Raw genomic sequence first — 15,897 nt, 5'->3', positions numbered from 1 at the left:
GGCTTCGGATTCGGCTGCTCCATTCATCCCTGATTTCAACGCCACTCCTGGTATAAATGTGGAGGTGGAAGATTTTGGACCAATTCATTTTCTTAATTTGTTTTTTACAGACAGCTTGCTAGAGCATATTGTCGTGCAAACAAATTTATACGCGTCCCAATTCATAAGCCAGAATCCCCGATCTTACTATGCTAGGGTAAATTTATGGACACCAACTAATGTCCCGGAAATAAAAAAATTTTTAGGACTTACATTTGCCATGGGGCTTGTTAAAAAAACGAGCATTCGATCCTACTGGTCCAACCACCCTGTTCAAGCCACCCCTGTGTTTTCAGTCGTTCTGCCTAGGACCCGTTATGAAATGCTCATGCGGTTTTGGCATTTTAACACAATAGTCAATGCCTGCCCAGAAATGCCCCAGAACATGACAGGTTATATAAAATCAGACCCATCATTGAAAATTTGTCAGAAAAATTCTTAAGGCTCTACACCCCAACGCAAAATATTTCTATAGATGAGTCCCTTGTAAAATTCAAAGGAAGACTGCACCTCAAGCAATTTATCCCATCTAAAAGGGCAAGGTTTGGAATAAAGCTCTATAAAATGTGCGAAAGTTCAACCGGATACACATCCGCTTTCCGCATATATGAGGGGAAAGACAGCCAACTAAACCCACCAGGATGCCCTACTTATCTGGGGACATCTGCAAAAATTGTTTGGGAGCTGATAAGTCCATTTTTTCAAAAAGGCTACAATCTATATGTGGACAATTATTACACCAGCATACCCCTATTTAAAAGTCTGGTTGAACACAACATCGGGGCTTGTGGGACCATCCGTAAAAACCGTCAGGGGTTTCCACAATCATTGGTCAACCAAAAGTTTCAAAAGGGGCAGTCAGGGGCTGTACGCAACGGAGAGCTGCTTGCCCTGAAATATAGGGATAAGAGGGATATTTTTGTCCTCAGCTCGATCCACACAGATGCCACAAGGGCCACTGTAGAACTAGGATCCACCACTCCGAAGCAAAAACCTGTGTCAGTCATTGACTACAACAAACACATGGGGGGTGTGGACCTTGCAGACCAGGTTCTACAGCCATACCAGGTATCAAGAAAGTCCTATACCTGGTATAAAAAGTTGGTTATTTATTTGTTTCAGGTGGCCACATACAATTCTTTTGTGTTGTACAAAAAAGCAGGAAATTCAGATCCTTTTCTTGATTATCAAGAAAAGGTAATTGAAAATCTTGTCTTTCAAAGTGTTAGCCCCGCTCATCCATTAGAATCTGAGGATGTGAAAAGACTCACTGAGCGACATTTTATTGCACTTATTCCAGCAACGGAAACAAGGAACCCCCAGAAAAGATGTCGTGTATGTACTAAGAGAGGAATGAGGCGTGATACCCGCTACTATTGCCCACAATGCCCATCATTGCCAGCCTTATGCGTCACTGACTGCTTTAAAATCTTCCACACAGAACCACGTTTTTAAACTGTAAAAATGTATCCCAATTTGTCATTCAAACATTTGGTTCATTTAGTGAATGACACATTCGAGTAGAGCTCACTTAATTTCCAGGGGGGGTTCTCCAGAATCTAAACCTTCTATTGCGTGCTTGTTTCTGGAAATCATCCATTGAGTTAAAATGGTCACTAAACCCATAGATGAATTCCCAGAGGGGTTTCATTTCCAAAATGGGGTCACTTCAGGGGGGATTCTTTAGCTCTGGTACTCTGAAAAGTGCCAGAACAGCATAATCCCCCCTGAAGTGACCCCATTATAGAAATGACACCTCTGTGGGAATTCATCTATGGGTTTAGTGACCATTTACCTATCTACTTATTTTCCCACCACTAGATTAATTTATACAGAGGAGTAGATTGTAAAATTCGGTCACTTGTTGTGGGTTTCCTCTGTTTAGGCACCTCAGGGGCTCTCCAAATGCAACATGGCGTCCGCTATCCATTCCAGTCAAATTTCCATTCCAAAAGTCAAATGGCGCTCCTTACCTTCCAAGCCATGCCGTGCGCCCAAACAGTGGCTTTGCACCACATATGGGGGGGGTATCAGCGTGCTCAGGAGAAATTGCACAACACATTTTGGGGTCCATTTTTTCTGGCTGCCCTTGTGAAAATTAAAAATTTGAGGCTAAAGTAGCAGTTTTGTGTTAAAAATGTGTTTTTTTATTTTCACACTTCAACATTATAAAATTCTGTGAAGCCCCTGGGGGTTCAAGGTGCTCACCACACATCTAGATAAGTTCCTTGAGGGGTCTAGTTTCCAAAATGGGGTCACTTGTTGGGGGTTTCCTCTGTTTAGGCACCTCAGGGGCTCTCCAAATGCAACATGGCGTCCGCTATCCATTCCAGTCAAATTTCCATTCCAAAAGTCAAATGGCGCTCCTTACCTTCCAAGCCATGCCGTGTGCCCAAACAGTGGCTTTGCACCACATATGGGGTATCAGCGTGCTCAGGAGAAATTGCACAACACATTTTGGGGTCCATTTTTTCTGGCTGCCCTTGTGAAAATTAAAAATTTGAGACTAAAGTAGCAGTTTTGTGTTAAAAATGTGTTTTTTTATTTTCACACTTCAACATTATAAAATTCTGTGAAGCCCCTGGGGGTTCAAGGTGCTCACCACACATCTAGATAAGTTCCTTGAGGGGTCTAGTTTCCAAAATGGGGTCACTTGTTGGGGGTTTCCTCTGTTTAGACACCTCTGGGGCTCTCCAAATGCAACATGGCGTCCGCTATCCATTCCAGTCAAATTTCCATTCCAAAAGTCAAATGGCGCTCCTTACCTTCCAAGCCATGCCGTGCACCCAAACAGTGGCTTTGCACCACATGTGGGGTATCAGCGTGCTCAGGAGAAATTACACAACACATTTTGGGGTCCATTTTTTCTGGCTGCCCTTGTGAAAATTAAAAATTTGAGGTTAAAGTAGCAGTTTTGTGAAAAAAAGTTAAATGTTCATTGTTTTCTTCCACATTCCAAAAATTCCTGTGAAGCACCTGAAGGGTTAATAAACTTCTTGAATGTGGTTTTGAGCACCTTGAGGGGTGCAGTTTTTAGAATGGTATCACTTTTGGGTATTTTCTGTCATAAAGGCTCCTCAAAGTCACTTCAAATAAGATGTGGTCCCTAAGAAAATGTTTTTGTAAATTTTGTTGTAAAAATGAGAAATCGCTGGTCAACTTTTAACCCTTATAGCTTCCTAACAAAAAAAAATTTTGGTTCCAAAATTGTGCTGATGTGAAGTAGACATGTGGGCAATGTTATTTATTAACTATTTTGTGTGATATATCTCTCTGATTAAAGGGCATGAAAATTCAAAGTTTGAAAATTGCAAAATTTTCAAAATTTTTGCCAAATTTCCGATTTTTTCACAATCAAACGCAAGTGATATCAAAGAAATTTTACCACTATCATGAAGTACAATATGTCACAAAAAAACAATCTCAGAATCAGGGGGATCCGTTGAAGCGTTCCAGAGTAATTACCTCATAAAGTGACAGTGGTCAGAATTGAAAAAATTGGCCCGGTCACGAAGGCAAAAACAGGCTCTGGCGCGAAGTGGTTAAAGGCAACCTGTCACTACCCAAACCATTTCAGCATATCAGAGAGGACATAGATTAAAGATCCAGCCAGCTAGGAGACACGAGACTAGTCCGGAGCCACCCCTGGCAGCTTCTCCCCAGGTGATTGACAGATGTCTCCTTATGTACAGACATGGGCGAGATCAGCCAGATAGAGCAGACCATGGAGAAGCCAGATGGGGGTCGTGCCTAGTCTTCTCTCTCCCCATCGTTCTCTGGCTGAACCTTTTAATTCCGCAGTGTCTTAAAGAAAAACATACCTGGCGCAATAGTGCCACCAGGCTCTGATTCATGCTGCCTGTGGTTTGGGAAGCATGAATCAACAGGTTTCCTTTAAATGGGTGGCCCAGTCTTAGAGTGACTGCAGATTTGTGGCCTATATGACTGTAGACTTGTAGATCCTCACATTGTGAACATTGTGCGCTGTGATGATTCTCCGGTACTGACGAGCACATGACCGCAAGTATGCGATTTGCATATGCGGTCACATGCCGACTAGATGGCTTTGCTCAGTGCTAATGTATTGAGCGAGGCAGTCTAGTTGGAATGTGACTTGTGGTCATATGACCGCTCACACTCGGCATCAGAGAATGCTCAGGCGATGTGAGGATTCACATAGAGTGACTGAAGACGTGTAGCCTAAGGCCTGACGACCCCTTTAATTTATTATTATACATTACCTATAGGAAAGTACTTCTGATTGTTACAAAGTGTTTTGCACGTTGCCATTGAATTGATCAATATCAGACGGTTGAGAGACCTCTTTAGATGTAGACTCCGCTTATGCATAAATGATCTTGCAGGAGCTGAAGAGAAGATCCTCGGAGAGTTCAGAGAGACACACAACCCAATGGCTGTGGATTTCTACCTCCAGGCCATGATTCAGTCTGCTGGGAAGCTGGTGCTCATTGATAAGCTACTGCCGAAAATGAAAGCAGGAGGCCACAAGGTGCTCATTTTCTCCCAGATGGTGCGTTGCTTGGACATATTAGAGGACTATCTTATGCACAAGAGGTGAGTGCATGCTGGTGATATGTGCCCATGAATGCTGTATTGCTTAGGCGAGGTGCACACTGCGTTGCGGAGCTTTTCCTGACATACACTGTAACGTTTCCTGAGGTCACCTTACAACAGACAGAGGCCAAAATCATGTTCTTTTTGCCTCTCTCTGGCTTGTGAGTGTCTGCATACCGTTTGTTTGACTGTACAGGAAAGCAGCAGACTGCAAAAGGGAAAAAAGAAGTATATCTTGCAGTATACGTTTCTTTGCAATAGGTCCTTATGATGGACGGGTGCTACGGGTTCCATCCTGACTGTGGCCACTATGGGGCACATACCTCCTGAGCGTATCACCCCTCATTGGGCACAAACCTAATGTGCATCTAGCTTTACTTACATTGTATTTTTTTTGCTCTGTGAGAGGTACATAGAAAATACTGACACAAGCAGAGCAAAAGGGTTTGTCCCAAAAAGCTATCACGGGTCCTGCTTTTCCATCCTGCTGCATTCAGCCTGCCGCGAACGGGCTACATAGAGATAAATGCTATTTTGGTGGGAGTCCAAACACGGGAACCCACAATCATAGCTAGAATAAGGGAACTCCGCTTTCCCCAATCGGTATGGTTTAAAACTGCAGCTTGTTGTTGGTGGGAACAAGTACTTGGGTCCCTCTTACCAGCGATCAATTGGGGGCCCATCATTCACACCCCTATCAATCTAGCATTTATCTAGTTGTTAGGTGATATATGCATTTTGCATAAATACATTCTTATTGTGTAAATGACACATATTTTAGTATGTTCAATATGATAACTCATGTTCCGTTCTGTATCTGCGCCTGTGACAACTAATCAGATGCATTTTTGAAGATCATTGGTTGTTTACATCACATGATATTGCACAACCGAAAAAAGGGACTATGAGAGACTGTATAAAAGCCGAGGCAGGGAATGCAGCTGCCATTTTGTGGTGAATCTGGATAGTGAGAAGATATTATAGCTTAGCAATAGGGATAAGGAAATAAAGCCTTAAAGTAATTAAGAAACTGTACCGATGGTGTGTGACAGAACCGCAGTAAAGAACAGTTCCCATCTGTTTCCTTACAGAGATATATGCTGACAGTCCTATTCTGCTTCCTTCTGTCACTGTTTTATAACTTACTAAAAGCCAATCTGGACTCTTGCTCCTCTCTGACAATTCAATCCTTCTCAGATATCTCTACGAACGCATCGACGGTCGAGTCCGAGGAAACCTCCGACAAGCAGCCATTGATCGCTTCAGTAAACCGGATTCTGATCGGTTTGTGTTCCTCCTTTGCACCCGAGCAGGGGGTCTGGGAATAAATTTGACTGCCGCCGACACCTGTATTATATTCGACTCTGATTGGAATCCACAGAATGACCTCCAGGTTAGTGGTGACGTGGCGTCATCGAAAGGTTCCTTCACATTAGTCAGCTATTAAGGAGGCGACATTGGTGAAATAGAGAGTACTCATTCATACGGCATGCTCACCTTTGGCCACAAATTTTTTTTTATACTGTGAACACTGAAACGGGAAAGAAATGTAGATATTTCTTCGTGGTCACTTCACCCCCTCCGCCCCACAAACAAAAAATGCCCGTGTCTCCAACAGGTTAACTTTGCTTGTCATTTCTTTCTTTTAAAGGCTCAAGCCCGATGTCACCGAATTGGTCAGAATAAAGCTGTGAAGGTCTATCGATTAATTACAAGAAACTCATACGAGCGGGAGATGTTTGACCGAGCGAGCCTGAAGTTGGGTTTAGACAAAGCTGTCCTCCAGAGTATGAGCGGGAGAGAAAACAGCGTTGGCGGGGTGAGGGACACTTTCTGTATCAGTTTCTAGTATAATGATCCAGCTCCCAGGAATGGTGGGTTATGGCCGCCAACCAAAACCCTTTCTTAAGATACAGTTAATGAAATATGATTAGTAGAGACGGGAGAATCAATTAGCAGGACTCCGGTCCATCTGTCAGGTCAGTAATCTGTGACTGCTGGACGGGAGCTTCGCAACGCTCCTCACCTCCCGGCATTCCTGGCTCTTCTTTTGATTAGCTGGACTGGCAATGATGCCATCACGTCAGGCTGACTAATCAAAAGAAGAGTGGGCATGCTGGTTGGTATGGAGCCTCGCGGAGCTCCCATCCCGCTGCCAGAGATTACTACTGACCTGGCCGATGGACCGGAGTCCTGCTAATTCATTCTCCCATCTCTAGTAACTGTATCCCGAGGTACATTATGTAGAGGACACTAGAATTTTGTGGTTTTTGTTAACCACACATTTTTTTCCTCCTTCTGTTTCCCTTTTTTTTCAACCTTTTTGTCTTCATTAAATAAAACAATGAAAAAAAAAGATAATATTGCTTATACACTGACGAGCAAAAGGGTAACAATGTTTTGAACTTTTGACTTCCAGGCTCCATATCTCACCATCCATTACTGCTTTCAACATGAGACCACCATCATTTTATAGACAATCATCTTGGCTATCTCATACATAAATTTGACTTGCAACTATCTAACATATAATTAGTTATGCAGATTCTGGTCATGTCACTGCATTGTTACTGTTTTGCTCCTGGTAGTGGAAAAATCTTTTTCTTCCTGTATATTACAAATTACAACCTGTTCTCACATTCCCTAATAGCTCAGTGTGTTATTAGGTTGATTACCAAGGGAAAGGTCACTGGTTCGAATTGAGGAGCAGCCATGAAAAAGATTTCCCAAGAAAAGAGAAACATCATCCAGCTCATTGATAGCTGTCTCTTGGCTAGAATATTGCCAAGCTGCATCATGCGAGTGTCATGACAGTTGGAAGAATACAAAATGAAATCCATCCATCCATTAAAAAGCCAAGAGGTGGACGTCCAGGCAAAATATCAGAGTCAACAAGTCAACTCATCACAAGGTCTATCAATTCTGGTGCGACAAACACTGCAGTGGAGGTGGCTCGTATGCCTCTTAATAGCGAGATCACAGACGTCCATGCAAGCACCGTGCGATGCACGTTACACAAGTGGCCCTTAAAAAGGTGAAAAAGCCTCAACTTCAATATCGTCAATGGAAGCGTCGGCTTCAGTTTGCAAAAAAAGTACGAAAAGTGGACAATAGATGATAGGAAACAAGTGATTTGGTGCGATGACAGGAAAGCCAAAAGACTAGGCTCTGATGGGTACAAATGGGTCTGCAAGAAACAGGGGGAGAAGGGGCTAATGGATCAAGAAATTGAAGGAACTGTTAAGATTGGTGGAGGAAGCCTGATGATATGGGGTTGTTTCACTGCCAAAGGCATTAGATACTTGACCAGGATCGTTGGTGGTCTCAATGCTGAGCTATATGAGAGTATCCTACAAGACAAGTTACTCCGTACACTTGAGTACTGTGGGTATGAAAAGGACGACATTGTGTTCCAGCAGGACAACAACCCAAAGCATACATCGAGATTGGCAAAGAAATGTTTCAATGACAATGAAGTAGATGTGCTGGATGTAAAGCGCAGCCGCAGCCCAATTGAACACTTATGGGTAGCGTTGAAGAAAGAACTGTATACATACCCAAATGAGTCGACCCTTATGCACCAAAGCAGTAGTGGATGGTGAGATACGGAGCCTAAAAGTGAAAAAAAAAAAACGTAGTTACCCTTTTGCTTGTCAGTGTAACTATAAGCAAAACTGGAGAAGTTGTATTTTGGTCATCAAAGACTAGACATGAGGACAACATATTGATAAAAGTGATGAGAAAATAGATTGTAGATTGATTTAGAGAGTCGATGCATACACGCTCATACTGGACTGATTGTTTCCTCACATGGACAGATTCAGCAGCTCTCCAAGAAAGAGATAGAAGACCTTCTCAGGCGGGGCGCGTATGGCGCTATCATGGATGAGGAGGATGAAGGCTCGAAGTTTTGTGAGGAAGACATTGACCAAATCCTTCAGAGGAGGACAAAAACTATTACTATAGAGTCTGAAGGAAGGGGTTCAACGTTTGCCAAGGTAAGCAATAGGGGCAGTATGTAATGGGGTGGCCTCGTACTGCCTAGTAATATTAATATAGTAGGTAATACCTGCCTCACCATATAATATTAGAGATGTTGAGATCTGATTTCCTTGCTTCAGGCAAGTTTTGTGGCTTCTGGTAACAGAACTGACATCTCTTTGGATGACCCGAACTTCTGGCAGAAATGGGCTAAAAAAGCAGAAATTGACATAGATTCAGTGAGTGGCAGAGTAAGTATGACATTCTCTCATCTGTGTGTTACGTTCTAGTGTATTGTAATTGAGTTTCATCAGACAAGTCACCATACTGTATAGCTAATGTCAGCTAATGGTATAAAGCAAATGGTCCTCCATTATCGAGCTGCGGAAAGCATTCATCCAGGGTGAAGAGTCCGATGTCTCCATATCAGTCTAATGACCGATGCCAAAAGCTTGTGTCTGTATCCTAATGCACAGAGCCAAAAGGTTATGGTGCAAAAACGGATTAAAAGGCAATAAAAATTATTGATTTTCACCAATTGTACACAAATGATCATTCCAGATGGCCAACGACAGACTATTGTCAACCAATAAAGTGATCTGTCTTGTCGAATTGTTTTTTGCCTATTGCTGGATGTAAATGCAAGTGTATGGCACGATCGGCCAAATTTGGACATTCATTTGCCACTTTGCACAATGCCACAGTGTTGTATTGTGTCCTTAATCTGATAGGTTAAGGCCGCCATACACATGGACTACTAGTGGCCAAACCCAACGATATCTACACATTTAGCCAACAGTCTAAAATGTATGGGGGCTCATGATAATCCCTCGACAATTGATGTTGGGGGAGATGAGGATCAGGCATTTTGGACGGCCAAATTCTTTTGTTCTCTGGAAGATTGTTCTCCAGACAAAATATCGTTGAGAGCACAGGTTGAATGATCGTCTAATATAAAGTGTATTGGGGTCTCTAGTCTGGCATGTTGATGGTCAGGTCATTTGTACAGACCATCTGATGGATGATTGAGTTGATCATTGTCTCGTCTATGGCCAGCTTTGGCCTCTCGGGTCCATTGATAGATTCACATTGAGCATGATTCTCTACCTGGAGCAGCCGAACAGATTGATCTATGGTTTAGTGGAAAAAGATGTGGATAATAGATTATTGATTCCAATCCATCCTAATCGTGGATCCCAGCTTCCCCCACCCGCACATACAGTCACTCATTGAGTAAGTACTCAAAGCAGGGATGTGGAAGAATATAGACAGCCCCTTGACAAGACCTTTGGTTTCTATTGGATTGGTGACGGTGAGATAGGCTTTCTTGCTTAACACCAGTGCTTGGCTCTTCTATGGCTGAGTGGTCACCTAACTATCGCTAGTTGTATGTACCTTTTATAACCTGCAAATCTGATGTAGGAGCTAAGTTTACACTGACAGATTTCCACCCATAACGCGTTGTAGCACATCTATTGGAGCCCTCTTAAAGTAACTTTTACATGGCCCGATGCAAACTGTAGATATGATCATTCATTTCTTAAACCATTTGGATTTTTTAGACCCCATTCACACATTCTTGTGTCGCTGTTGATGATTCATGAATCAGCCATGGGTTCCCCGAGGCGAACTTAATAGCCTCATGGGCATATATGAGGTTGTTAAGTTCGAGTTAGAAGACCCTCGGCTGGTTCATCAATCACTGATCAAGATACGCAAACTTGTGAATCCGGCTTTAAAGGGGTTGTCCTACTAAAAAAACACAATAAATCTTGGAATAATAAGTTTCACAATTGGATGTGTTAAAAAAATGTTCCTGTGTTGATATTCTTATAAATGTGCCCCTGCTGTGTACTGTTATTGCTGTGTCTGACCATGGAGAGCTGTTCCAGTTCATTGTCGGCACATACCACAGCTCTTGGCCGAGGGGAAACATAATTCAATTATAATAAGTCAGTAAACAGAAAAACAGCAGAGGCTGACAGTGGCTTCATCCTGAGGTAACACATTTCCCTGCCTGTTTTATCACAGTAGTGAGTGTTTCTTCTCCCACCCTTTGAGCTCATCATAAATCAAGTCAGTGACTTAAAAGCTCCAGCGACCACTGTGCTTACGTGTCACTTAGTTTATTTATGATGCCCTCACAGGGCTGGAGAAGTGGCAGAACCACTCGCTCCTGTGATAACATAGACAATGAAATGTGTAAATCAGCAGTTTCAAGCCCTTGCTGTTTCGTCTGTAATACCCTCTTATTATAAGTGACTTATGCGCCCATCCTCCCCAGTCAGGAGCTGGGATATGTGCCGACCTTGAACTGGAGCAGCTCTGCATAGCCGGACACAGCCATTACACAGCACACAGCAGGGGCACATTTATAAGATTATCTCAGTACAGTTTTTATTTAACACATCCGATTGTAGAACTTATTTTTACTCCAAGATCTATTGATTAAAATGTACTTTGTTCATGGTACAACCCCTTTAGGCTGCATAAAAGATGCTAACAGCTGATAAAGGAGCATTTGGTCTTTTGTCGGCTGATCGCCATTTACTCGGGCCAGTGAGCAGGAACAGGCGTTCTCATGGGCTCATGTAAGAGGGCATTTATTTCAGCTTATCAAGTGTGAACAGAAGAGATCGAGCTCATTATTCTACACATGAAGGGATCTGCATAACTTTAGAATACTTATGTAGTTGATGATAAATGTGTAGCTAATGTACTGAGAGCTCAGCTCTGATTTATATCCGCCTGCAGAACAGCCTGGTCATTGATACACCGAGGATTCGCAAACAAACCCGGCCCTTTAGCGCTACCAAGGATGAACTGGCAGAACTTTCTGAAGCAGAAAGTGACGGAGATGACAAACCCAAGCTGCGAAGGCCATATGATCGCCTAAATGGATATGGCAGAACTGAGTGCTTCCGGGTGGAGAAAAATCTTTTGGTTTATGGGTAAGAATTTTATGGAAAAGCTTCTCATTATAGGAATATGTAGTCTTATAATGATCATTAGATCAAGGTTTAGCAGTTTGTATCCCAAGAGTTGATGATACATGATGCAAATATTGGTGTCCAAGTGGGTGCCACCTGTGACATTGTGGTTTGGCCACAATTCAGGCACATTAATAGAAATAATAGCTGCACATATTCGTAATAGGCGTTTGCCCCTACCTTGCTGACCATATACTGAGCTGTAATAAAATATAAACCCACATTAGTATTAGTGTCGTCGTGCTGCCTGAGCTACAGGCAGCATCAAATCCAAACAGGGTTACTCATTACAGAACACTACAAAAGCACAGCTGAGCTTCCGGTAGAAGAATCCACTGGGTGACTTCCTCCCGCCCAACACTGTGTGATTGACAGGTTTCTTCCTATTCATACATAAAGAAAAACCTGTTCTCATGAATACCAGAGAGAAGCTGGTGCGAGCCTCCCAGAAGACTCTTCTACCCTGTAGTTTGCCTTGGGCTATGCCTTATGCTGGCAGATGTTCTTTAAAGGGTAACTAAACATTTGCTGTTGTTGTTCTTTTAATTGCAATTAGATAGGTTTGGTACAGGTCCTTAGATCCCAACAATCACTCAAAAACGCCTCGAGGGATGCACAACTCACAAGAGCGGAGCGCACAGCTCAGAAGACAGCGCACAGCTCGGAAGACAGGAGCGCACAGCTCGGAAGACAGGAGCGCACAGCTCAGAAGACAGGAGCCCACAGCTCGGAAGACAGGAGCGCACAGCTGGGAAGACAGGAGCACACACACAGCTGGGAAGACAGGAGCGCACACACAGCTGGGAAGACAGGAGTGCACAGCTGGGAAGACAGGAGTGCACAGCTCGGAAGACAGGAGCGCACACACAGCTGGGAAGACAGGAGCGTGCACACAGCTGGGAAGACAGGAGCCCACAGTTCGGATGACTGGAGCTCACACACAGCTGGGAAGACAGGAGCGCAGAGCTCGGAAGACAGGAGCACACACACAGCTCGGAAGACAGGAGCACACACACAGCTAAGAAGACAGGAGCGCACACACAGCTAAGAAGACAGGAGCGCACACACAGCTAAGAAGACAGGAGCGCACACACAGCTGGGAAGACAGGAGTGCACAGCTGGGAAGACAGGAGCGCACACACAGCTGGGAAGACAGGAGCGCACACACAGCTGGGAAGACAGAAGCGCACAGCTAGGAAGACAGGAGCGCACACACAGCTGGGAAGACAGGAGCGCACACACAGCTGGGAAGACAGGAGTGCACAGCTGGGAAGACAGGAGTGCACAGCTCGGAAGACAGGAGCGCACACACAGCTGGGAAGACAGGAGCGCGCACACAGCTGGGATGACTGGAGCACACACACAGCTGGGAAGACAGGAGCGCAGAGCTCGGAAGACAGGAGCACACACACAGCTCGGAAGACAGGAGCACACACACAGCTAAGAAGACAGGAGCGCACACACAGCTAAGAAGACAGGAGCGCACACACAGCTGGGAAGACAGGAGTGCACAGCTGGGAAGACAGGAGCGCACACACAGCTGGGAAGACAGGAGCACACACACAGCTGGGAAGACAGGAGCGCACACACAGCTGGGAAGACAGAAGCGCACAGCTAGGAAGACAGGAGCGCACACACAGCTGGGAAGACAGGAGCGCACAGCTCGGAAGACAGGAGCACACACACAGCTGGGAAAACAGGAGCGCGCACACAGCTGGGAAGACAGGAGCGCACACACAGCTGGGAAGACAGGAGCGCACAGCTCGGAAGACTGGAGCGCACACACAGCTGGGAGGACAGGAGCACACAGCTGGGAAGACAGGAGCGCACACACAGCTGGGAAGGCAAGAGCGCACAGCTCGGAAGACAAGAGCGCACACACAGCTGGGAAGACAGGAGCGCGCACAGCTGGGAAGACAGGAGCGCACACACAGCTGGGAAGACAGGCACACACAGCTGGGAAGACAGGAGCGCACACACAGCTGGGAAGACAGGAGCGCACACACAGCTGGGAAGACAGGAGCGCACAGCTTGGAAGACAGGAGCGCACACAGCTGGGAAGACAGGAGCGCACAGCTCCTGCCTCAGCGGGCACACAGATTGAGGTACAGATGCAGTAGAAAACTTGTGCTTTCTTCTGCGGGCATGTTACAGTCTGTGTGTGCGCCCTTGTCTCCTGAGCTGTGTACCTCTTGGGGAATTTTTGAGTGCTCATTGGGGTCCTCTGGACTGGAACCCCACTGATCAACTTGCAATTAAGAGAACAATAAGATATAAAAAATAGCAAGCATTTATTAACTCTTTAAGCAACTATCAAGTGAATGATGGTAGGGACATCTTATGTGTGTTCTGCACCATGGAAAACTTGTATAAATAGCAGGACACCACAAGCTTTCCCTCCGCTGGGAAGAATAACAATCCTGCTCCTAAGTGGCCCCCTGAGGGTCCGGGCCCTGTAGCTGGTGCTGTGGACAATCATGAACAGATGATTGATATTCTTCCCATATGATGGCACTTGCACAGCGCAGGTCATTATGGGATGTAAGGTGCCAAAATACAGTGCAGTCAGATTACGTTTCTTTTGGGGTGGGGCATTGCTGGCAGCAGAGCAAGACGGAATTAACCAATATTGTGGCCTTCTACTGTCCCCGGTTCATTCTAGGTGGGGAAGATGGAGAGACATATTATCACATGGCCGTTTCAAGAGACAGCTGAATGAGCAGGATGTGGAGATAATCTGCCGAGCGCTGCTGGCCTACTGCCTGGTGCACTACAGAGGAGATGAGAAGATCAAGAGCTTTGTCTGGGACCTCATCACTCCTACAGAAGACGGGCGGACGCGGGAGCTGCAGAACCATCTCGGTATGTTACACTTTTCTGTGTCCTGAGAGGTTAAAATAAACATTTTCCAAAACGTAATCCTGTTTATATTAAGTCCCAGGTTGTCCATGCAAATCTATGATAAGTTCTTGGAGTAGCCTTGAAATTCTCCATGTTTTGTATGGGATATTTTGTTCGTTTTTGCCTGGAAATTGGAAATATTACATATCGGTGAAGAATATAAACGTCAATCCCTATCATTTAATAATCTCTGCTATCGATGGAACTTTTGAAGGACATTTCTTTTCCATGCTGGTTTACATATTTGAAGATATTCAGTATGCTTTACAAAACGATGAATAATATTTTCTATGTGATGGAAATGACTATGGCTGCCAAGTTCTCCAGAGCATGGAGATCATTAATATTAATGCTTAGAAATATATTTTCCTCTGTCATGGCCTTGCTACCTCCACTAGGTAGGTGTCAAATAATACTGTTCTAGTTATTAGGATCGGGAATTAAGATTTTACATTAAAGGGTTTTTTTCTCACTTGAATGCATGAATTTGGGACTAAAAATAATTTTTACAATTGGGTTTCATTAGAAATTTTGCAGCGTTTTGCTTTTATATGATATTTATATTCGCTGCAAATTCAACTTTGATGTGGTCTGTGGTCATAAAAGAGCCTGTAAAAGCAAAACGGGGCACATTTTTTAATGGAACCCAATTGCAAAAATGAATTTGGTCTGACATGCACTGTGAGCTGTGAGGTCTTATATAGACAGGTGTGTGCCTTTCCAAATCAAGTCCTATCAGTTTAATTAAACACAGCTGGACTCCAATGAAGGAGTAGAACCATCTCAAGGAGGAACACAAGGAAATGGACAGCATGTGACTTAAATATGAGTGTCTGAGCAAAAGGTCTGAATACTTATGACCATGTGATATTTCAGTTTTTCTTTTTTAATAAATTTGCAAAAATTTCTACATTTCTGTTTTTTTTTTCAGTCAAGATGGGGTGCAGAGTGTACTTTAATGAGAAAAAAATTAACTTTTTAGAATTTACCAAATGGCTGCAATGAAACAAAGAGTGAAAAATTTAAAAGGGTCTGAATACTTTACGTACCCACTGTATATATATTTTTGGCGCCCTGAGCTGACTTTTTTATTGATACCCTTTTGGGGTACATACGATGTTTTGATCTCCTTACTGCATTTTATTGCAATGCAGTGGCAGCCAAAATAACATAATTCTGGCATTTTGATTATTTTTTTCTCAATTAATTTTATATTTTTATAGATCAGATTTTTACAAATGCAGTGATGCCAGATATGTGTGTTTTTTAATTGGGCAAAATGGGGGTGATTTGAACTTTTGGGAGTTTTTTTTTTTTTTTTTCATATTTTTAAAAACTTTTTTTTTCACTTTTTCCTGTATTTAATAGTCCCCTTAGGGGACTTGAACCTGCAATCATTTGATATATATAT

The 15,897-nt window shown here is 43.7% G+C and overlaps 1 protein-coding gene across 6 annotated transcripts in view; it reads left to right on the top strand.

The window, feature by feature from the left end:
- Positions 1–15,897, top strand: part of CHD9 (chromodomain helicase DNA binding protein 9) — a 267,201-nt gene that overhangs the window by 218,014 nt on the left and 33,290 nt on the right. For all 6 annotated transcript variants that reach the window (XM_073659346.1, XM_073659345.1, XM_073659349.1 and 3 more), the window contains 7 exons: positions 4,404–4,614; positions 5,812–6,007; positions 6,266–6,433; positions 8,433–8,612; positions 8,736–8,846; positions 11,350–11,546; positions 14,248–14,447. In XM_073659346.1, coding sequence (XP_073515447.1) covers positions 4,404–4,614; positions 5,812–6,007; positions 6,266–6,433; positions 8,433–8,612; positions 8,736–8,846; positions 11,350–11,546; positions 14,248–14,447 — 1,263 coding nt within the window. The remainder of the gene's footprint in view (positions 1–4,403; positions 4,615–5,811; positions 6,008–6,265; positions 6,434–8,432; positions 8,613–8,735; positions 8,847–11,349; positions 11,547–14,247; positions 14,448–15,897) is intronic.

The sequence above is a fragment of the Phyllobates terribilis genome, unplaced genomic scaffold, assembly GCF_046119375.1.
Source record: "Phyllobates terribilis strain yellow unplaced genomic scaffold, ASM4611937v1 Scaffold_13__5_contigs__length_258822181, whole genome shotgun sequence".
In the NCBI taxonomy this organism is placed as follows: Eukaryota; Metazoa; Chordata; class Amphibia; order Anura; family Dendrobatidae; genus Phyllobates; species Phyllobates terribilis.
The sequence above is the reverse complement of the archived record's forward strand: the minus strand, read 5'-3'. Positions and strand labels throughout refer to the sequence as shown.